Source organism: Scylla paramamosain, unplaced genomic scaffold, assembly GCF_035594125.1.
Source record: "Scylla paramamosain isolate STU-SP2022 unplaced genomic scaffold, ASM3559412v1 Contig4, whole genome shotgun sequence".
In the NCBI taxonomy this organism is placed as follows: Eukaryota; Metazoa; Arthropoda; class Malacostraca; order Decapoda; family Portunidae; genus Scylla; species Scylla paramamosain.
In genome coordinates this window covers 3,182,501-3,190,000 of record NW_026973669.1, presented here as the reverse complement: position 1 = coordinate 3,190,000, position 7,500 = coordinate 3,182,501, and the positions used below count along the sequence as shown (strand labels likewise).

Sequence of the window (7,500 nt, the reverse complement as noted above, 5' to 3'; positions counted from 1 at the left end):
CTACAGCCTTTGGAAAGTAGTGGAGGTTCTCAAGAGTGTTTCTCCTGCTAGTAATGTAGAAATGTTGTTAATCTGTCACTCGAACCGTAAAAACTCCCTTGAAAACCCGCGTGTCACTTCAACTACAGCCTTTGGAAAGTAATGGAGGTTCTCAAGAGTGTTTCTCCTTTTAATAATGTAGAAATGTTGTTAATCTGTCACTGGAACTATAAAAACTCCCTTGAAAATCCGTGTGTCACTTCAACTACAGCCTTTGCAAAGTAGTGGAGGTTCTCAAGAGTGTTTCTCCTGTTGATAATGCAGAAATGTTGTTAATCTATCACTGGAACCGCAAAAACACCCTTGAAAACCCGCGTCACTTCAATTAGAACCTTTTAAAGAGCGTTTCTCCTGCTAGTAATGCAGAAATCTTGTTAATCTATCACTGGAACCGTAAAAACACCCTTGAAAACCCGCGTCACTTCAACTACAGCCTTTGGAAAGTAGTGGAGGTTTCAGAATATTTGCCGACAGACTGACACCGCGTCCCTACCTCTTGTTCATTGACTCCACTACTACTACTACTACTACTACTACTACTACTACTACTACTATTACTATCACGTGTCCGTATATATAGAGTTACACCAGGAGGATGGGTGTGGGTGGCAGCACTGAGAGAGGCGGGAAGGCAAAGAGAGAGAGAGAGGGGGATGCGTGCCCTAAAGGAAGCCAGCGTGTGCCTGCCTGGTTTGGAGGTTTTCCTGCCTTCTGAGTGCCCTGTTGAGTGCCTCTCGTGCCCTGGGAGACTCGTGGTGCCCTTTGAACTTGTAAAACTGTGTAATAGTGAAGGATTTGTCAATAAACCTCCTTGTGTCCTGGCCTCGTGTGTGTGTGTGTGTGTGTGTGTGTGCGTGTGGCTTGTCCCGGCGTTCTGTGTGACTTATTTGAGGCCTCCCTGCTTGTTTCTCGACCCGTGCCCGTGTGTGTGTGTGTGTGTGTGTGTGTGTGTGTGTGTGTGTGTGTGTGTGTGTGTGTGTGTGTGTTCATATAGGTGCCCTGTTACATGTGTGTGTGTGTGTGTGTGTGTGTGTGTGTGTGTGTGTGTGTGTGTGTTCATGTAGGTGCCCTGTTACGTGCGTGCGTGTGTGTGTGTATGTGTGGTGCATTGCAGTAGTGTGTGTGTGTGTGTGTGTGTGTGTGTGTGTGTGTGTGTGTGTGTGTGTGTGTGTGTGTACGCAGTTAATGCTTAACTCAATTAATTACAAGGATTAGGAGCAATTGAAGTAGTAGTAGTAGTAGTAGTAGTAGTAGTAGTAGTAGTAGTAGTAGTAGTAATGTTAATAATAATAATAATAATAATAATAATAATAATAATAATAATAATAATAATATTTTTTTTTCAGACTAAACGACCTACCACTCCCTCTCACTTGAAGAGAGAGGGAGAGGGAGAAAGCGAGAGAAAGAAAGAGAGAGAGAGAAATGAAGAAAACCGGATGTTATCTCTCATTTATCATCGTCTTTTCTTTCATCTTCTTTCTTTATTTGATTCCTTCATCACAATGGGGAGGTAAGTGAGAGAGAGAGAGAGAGAGAGAGAGAGAGAGAGAGAGAGAGAGAGAGAGAGAGAGAGAGAGAGAGAGAGAGAGAGAGAGAGAGACCTATTTAACGTCTTGTTCTAATGATTCCATATTCTCAAAAACAAACAAACGAACAATTTAAAAAAACCCTATGTCTGTTTTTGTTGTTGTTGTTGTTGTTGTTTTTACTATCCCAAAAATACTACGACTATTTGACACTATCTTACTATTGTGTGTGTGTGTGTGTGTGTGTGTGTGTGTGTGTAAACAAACTTTCGTTTCACAAGATTAATACTCTCTCTCTCTCTCTCTCTCTCTTCCTTTATAGATAATGATGCAAGAGATGACAGAAGAGGAGAAGGAGGAGAGGAAGGAAGAGGAGTAGGAGGAGGAGGAGGAGGAGGAGAGTCTATCCTTCCGTTCAATTTTCCTCATCCAGTAGAAACGATGTAAGTAGTAGTAGTAGTGGTAGTAGTATTAGTAGTAGTAGTAGTAGTAGTAGTAGTAGTAGTAGTAGTAGTAGCAATTGTAATAGATAAAAATAACATGACTAACACTATATCTAGCAGAGGCAGCCCCAGAACCCCACCTTGCAGCACACCCCTTGTATCTAGCAAAATCGTAAAAAAATATGCTTGAAAATCTATCTTAAATCTACTAATCTGCATCTTTGTACACTCCAGGACTGACCAATCACCATACAGCTTCTACGAGGAGGAGCGGATGTACCAAACAGGGAGTGAAGGGGAGGTGGAGAAGGAGATAGCGATGAGAGAAAGTGTTTTGATATCTCACGCCAAACGGGCCGCCTCTCTTTCCATTCAGCGGTCTCTCTCTCTCCCTGCATTCATTAGTGGCAGGTACGCGTGTCTGTGAGAGAGAGAGAGAGAGAGGGAGAGAGGGAGTGTGTGTGTGTGTGTGTGTGTGTGTGTGTGGGGGTGAAGTAAATTAATTGAGTGTTTATTTTTTTTTCAGTTTTTAGTTACGTAATGTTTGTTTGTTTGTGTGTGTGTGTTTGTTTGTTTGTTTGACTTCCCTTTCTCATACTTATTCTCTTTCTCCTCTTCTTTTCCTCCATACCTCCTCTTCTAACCTCACTATCTCCTCCTCCTCCTCTTCCTCCTCCTCCTTCCTTCTTTCTCTCCTCTTCCGTCTCTCCTCCTTATCTCCTTCCTTCCTCCTCTCGCCCTCCATACCTCCTCTCTTCCTCCTCTTCCTTCCTCTTCCACCTCCTCCTCTTCCTCCTCCTCCTCCTCCTCCTCCTCCTCCTCCTCCAGGTACCGATGGCTACCAGACGGGGTGGAGCACGACCTCTTGTACACAGACAGGGACTCGGAGGTCACAAAAAGGGTCGTCTTATTCCAGAAGCTGGGTCAGGCAGAGGTCGTTAGAGTCATTGAGGTGGAGAGTGTCAAGGTGAGTGGAGGAGGAGGAGGAGGAGGAGGATATAGACTGATAGAGAAAAAAAAATATATAAATAAATAAATGAATAAGATAAATTAATTAATAACAAGACTAATGATTTTTTTTCTCTCCCAAACTAACAAAAAACACCAAAAAACACCACCACAATAGCCTATTCACATTATCATCGCTCTTAAGGGACGTTTGGACAAATACACAACATTTCTGCATCATCTGGCTACCACAATCTTGCCACACGATCCACACCTCACTCTCACAGTCAGTTACTTCGACACCAACATTGAACTGGCTAGGAACATCACTGCAGCTCAAATGGCCAGCTTCCCCAACTTCAAATGGACGCTGGTGCCGCAAGGAGATGCCTCGGGGCCCCAGGGGTTCTCCAGGGGCAAGGGTCTTCACGTGGCTGCCGTCAAAGCAACGAAAAAGAAAAGTGATATAATATTTTTCTGTGATGTTGATGTGCTAATGAAACTTGATTTCCTGACGAGATGCAGGGCTAACGCGCTGTATGGGAGGCAGGTGAGTCTGTGTGCGTGTCCGGGGGGTGGTGAGGGTGGTGGTAGTTGTAGTGTGTGTTTGTTTGGTTACGTGTGTGTGTGTGGTGGTGGTAGTAGTAGTAGTAGTAGTAGTAGTAGTGTTTGTGTACAGTAGTAGTAGTAGTAGTAGTAGTAGTAGTAAATTCTAACGCATCCGACCAAAAAACCCTAAAAAAAAAAAACTTCGACGAAAAAAATCCTCCAAAATTTCCCCAAAAAACACTACGAAACCCAAAAAATCCTTAGAAAATCAAAATATCCCTAAAAAATTCCCCAAAAAACATACGAAACCCCAAAAAATCCCTAGAAAATCAAAATATCCCTAAAAAATTCCCCAAAAAACATACGAAACCTCAAAAAATCCCTAGAAAATCAAAATAACCCTAAAAAATTCCCCAAAAAACATACAAAACCCAAAAAAATCCCTAGAAAATCAAAATATCCCTAAAAAATTCCCCAAAAAATCCCTAGAAAATAAAAAAAATCGCTAAAAATACCCCAAAAAATCCTTAACATCTCTCAAATCCACAGGTATACTACCCAATGGTCTTTTCGCTGTACAACCCGAAGCTGGTGTACCCCCTGCAAGACCAGAAGGTACCCCCTATTCCTGAACAACTCAAGGTCACAGAGGAAACTGGATTTTGGCGCAAATTTGGTTTTGGAATGACTTGCATGGCCAGGGGGGACTACGAGGCTGCTGGGGGGTTCCTGGATATCAGAGTGTGGGGGGGGAAGACGAGGCTCTATATCAGCAGTTTCTTATGAAGGATTATATTAAGGTATGTGGTTATTGGGGGTCCTGGGGGTGTTTGTGCATGAAAGAGTGATAGAAACTGTGTGTGTATGTGTGTTCTGACGCATCCGAAACACCTAACCTAACCTAATGTGCCCCTACAGGTGATCCGCACCCCTGATCCATCTCTCTTCCATCTGTACCACAAGAAGGAATGTGTGGAGACGGGAGATGCTGCTTATGTGTCGTGTCTAAAGTCCTTCGCCAACACTGAGGGCTCGAAGACACAGCTCGGACTGGCAGTACTCAAGATGCAGCATGGGACTGATATTGAGGGTGTGCTTAGTAAGAGGTGGGTAGTGGAGGAGGTGGAGTGGAGGTACTAGTTGACTCTTGCACTTGTGAGGTGGATAGGGCTGAAGGAAGAGATGAAAACATGAAAGAAGTAAGAAATAAGTTTTTTTGTTATTTGTTTTTTTTGGTTTTAAAAGAAATCTGAACATTATTTGGTGTAAGAGGTGAAGGAGTGGACGTGCTGGTTGACTCTTGCACTAGTGAGGTGGACAGGACTGAAGGAAGAGATGAAAACATGAAAGAAGTAAGAAATAAGTTTTTTTGTTTTTTTTTTGGTTTTAAAAGAAATCTGAACATTATTTGGTGTAAGAGGTGAAGGAGTGGGCGTGCTGGTTGACTCTTGCACTAGTGAGGTGGATAGGGCTGAAGGAAGAGATGAAAACATGAAAGAAATAAGAAATATATGTTTTTTTGTTATTTTTTTTGGTTTTAAAAGAAATCTGAACATTATTTGGCGTACGAGGTGAAGGAGTGGACGTGCTGGTTGACTCTTGCACTAGTGAGGTGGACAGGACTGAAGGAAGGGATGAAAACATGAAAGAAATAAGAGATATATGTTTTTTTGTTATTTTTTTTGGTTTTAAAAGAAATCTGAACATTATTTGGTGTAAGAGGTGAAGGAGTGGACGTGCTGGTTGACTCTTGCACTAGTGAGGTGGATAGGACTAAAGGAAGGGATGAAAACATGAAAGAAATAAGAAATATATGTTTTTTTGTTATTTTTTTTGGTTTTAAAAGAAATCTGAACATTATTTGGTGTAAGAGGTGAAGGAGTGGGCGTGCTGGTTGACTCTTGCACTAGTGAGGTGGACAGGACTGAAGGAAGAGATGAAAACATGAAAGAAGTAAGAAATGTTTTTTTGTTTTTTGTTTTTTTGGTTTTAAAAGAAATCTGAACATTATTTGGCGTACGAGGTGAAGGAGTGGACGTGCTGGTTGACTCTTGCACTAGTGAGATGGACAGGACTGAAGGAAGGGATGAAAACAGGAAGAAATAAGAAATAAATATGTTTTTGATTTTTCATGGAGTTTTTAAAAGAAATAAGAGCGTCATTTGGCACAAGAGGTGAGGGAGTGACATGCTGGTTGGCTCTTGCACTAGTGAGGTGGACGGGACTGAAGGAAGGGATGAAAACAGGAAGAAATAAGAAATAAATACGTTTTTTTAATTTTTCGCAGAGTTTTTAGAAGAAATTCGAGCGTCATTTGGCACGAAGACCCCTAACACAGCCCTCTTATTCCAGGTTCTACTATTTCTGGCTGGTTCCTTACTTAAGTGGCCTGCTGGTGGTGTCCCTGCTAACCAACGCTATCCTGGCCCTCCTGCTGGTGATCTTCGTCCGCAGAATGTACGGATTCAAGATTCTATAGGGTGTAACAAGCCGTGACGTGAAAGTACAGCATCAAGAGGCGGTACAGGTGTTATAGGAAATTGTGGTTAGGTCATCTTCACCTGTCTAGTCTGCTGCGGTGTACGTGTGTGTGTCCGAAGGCTATACACGCATACACGCACACAAACGTACGAGGTTGTGCCATATTTTTTATCTTGGGTGTAGAAAATGTTGTTGTTTTTTGTTTTGCTGTGTACGTTCATATATACGTCTCCTCCCTGTTGTCCCCCCTCCCATACAGGTGAGAGATCAAGAGTATTAGTGTTAATTGTACCTGCATAGACTTGTATAGTATTATTGTTGTATTACCCTCCAGGGCATTGCAGTATCAATTTTTTTCCCTCCACTAGTTTGGTTTTCCTTCATATCTTCCTCCATGTTTTACCTCCACACTTGTCCTCCCTCACAGACCTTCCTTGATCTTTCCTCCACCTTTCCACCAAACCACAACACCCTACCACACTTACTTCTCCATAAAAAAAAACAATAATAATAATAATTTATTGGATTCATCACAGACAATTTTTTTCCTCCACCACTAGTTCATTTTTCCTTCATATCTTCCTCCATGTTTTACCTCCACACCTGTCCTCCCTCACAGACCTTCCTTAATCTTTCCTCCACCCCTCCACCAAACCACAACACCCTACCACACTTACTTCTCCACAAAAAAAACAATAATCTATCGGACTGTCACATCACAGGCAATTTTTTTCCTCCACCATGTTCATTTTTCCTTTATATCTTCCTCCATGTTTTACCTCCACACCTGTCCTCCCTCACAGACCTTCCTTAATCTTTCCTCCACCCCTCCACCAAACCACAACACCCTACCACACTTACTTCTCCACAAAAACTTGCCGTTTACCCAACCCATCACATGTATATTCCACCTCTATTTAATATATACATAGGAATTCAAGGCACAATTATATATCTATCTATAATTATGAGCTTCCTACCTTCAGTATTCATGTATATATATTCGATGTATATGTGTATGTATATAATTGACTTGTTTTTTTTTTGTTTTTTTCGATAATAAAAATAATGAAGAAAAGGTGTTTTTTTTGTCAGAGGGAGAGAAAGAGAGAGAGACAAAGAGAGTTTTCCTTCCTGTCTCCCACAAACAAGTAGTAGTAGTAGTAGTAGTAGTAGTAGTAGTAGTAGTAGTAGTAGTAGTATCATCCCCACAAACTACTATTAAATACACTTATAAACACTCACTATTGCTCTTAAGTAGTACTAGTAGTAGTCATGCTCCTTCTACTTAAGACTATGTAGTTGTAGTAGTAGTAGTAGTAGTAGTAGTTGTTGCTCTATCTGGTTCTGTAAAGTAAATCAGTAAGGTTTTTAATATAAGTAGAATAAAGTAGTAGTAGTAGTTGTAGTAGTAGTACACACACATATATAAGGCTCTCTCTCTCTCTCTCTCTCTCTCATACACACAAAAGAGTGAATGAAAAAGAATTGAGAAGAAAAAAAGGAGAAAC

The 7,500-nt window shown here is 41.4% G+C and overlaps 2 protein-coding genes across 3 annotated transcripts in view; one reads left to right on the top strand and one right to left on the bottom strand.

Moving 5' to 3' along the window:
- LOC135096480 (chondroitin sulfate N-acetylgalactosaminyltransferase 2-like) overlaps positions 1 to 6,863 on the top strand; it is a 7,650-nt gene extending 787 nt beyond the window's left edge. Inside the window, exons 2-9 of one of the 2 annotated variants that reach the window (XR_010264763.1) lie at positions 1,386 to 1,552; positions 1,891 to 2,011; positions 2,246 to 2,422; positions 2,840 to 2,978; positions 3,138 to 3,509; positions 4,058 to 4,308; positions 4,427 to 4,614; positions 5,861 to 6,863. Coding sequence is in view for 1 of the 2 variants with exons in the window: in XM_063997983.1 (XP_063854053.1) it covers positions 4,291 to 4,308; positions 4,427 to 4,614; positions 5,861 to 5,987 (333 nt within the window). In the remaining variant the exon portion in view is untranslated. Of the gene's footprint in view, positions 1 to 1,385; positions 1,553 to 1,890; positions 2,012 to 2,245; positions 2,423 to 2,839; positions 2,979 to 3,137; positions 3,510 to 4,057; positions 4,309 to 4,426; positions 4,615 to 5,860 lie in introns of those variants that run through there. The other variant, XM_063997983.1, reaches the window with a different exon arrangement.
- Positions 1 to 7,500, bottom strand: part of LOC135096468 (chromobox protein homolog 2-like) — a 48,378-nt gene that overhangs the window by 24,004 nt on the left and 16,874 nt on the right. Inside the window, exon 8 of the mRNA XM_063997971.1 lies at positions 7,235 to 7,336. The gene's annotated coding sequence lies outside the window, so the exon portion shown is untranslated. The remainder of the gene's footprint in view (positions 1 to 7,234; positions 7,337 to 7,500) is intronic.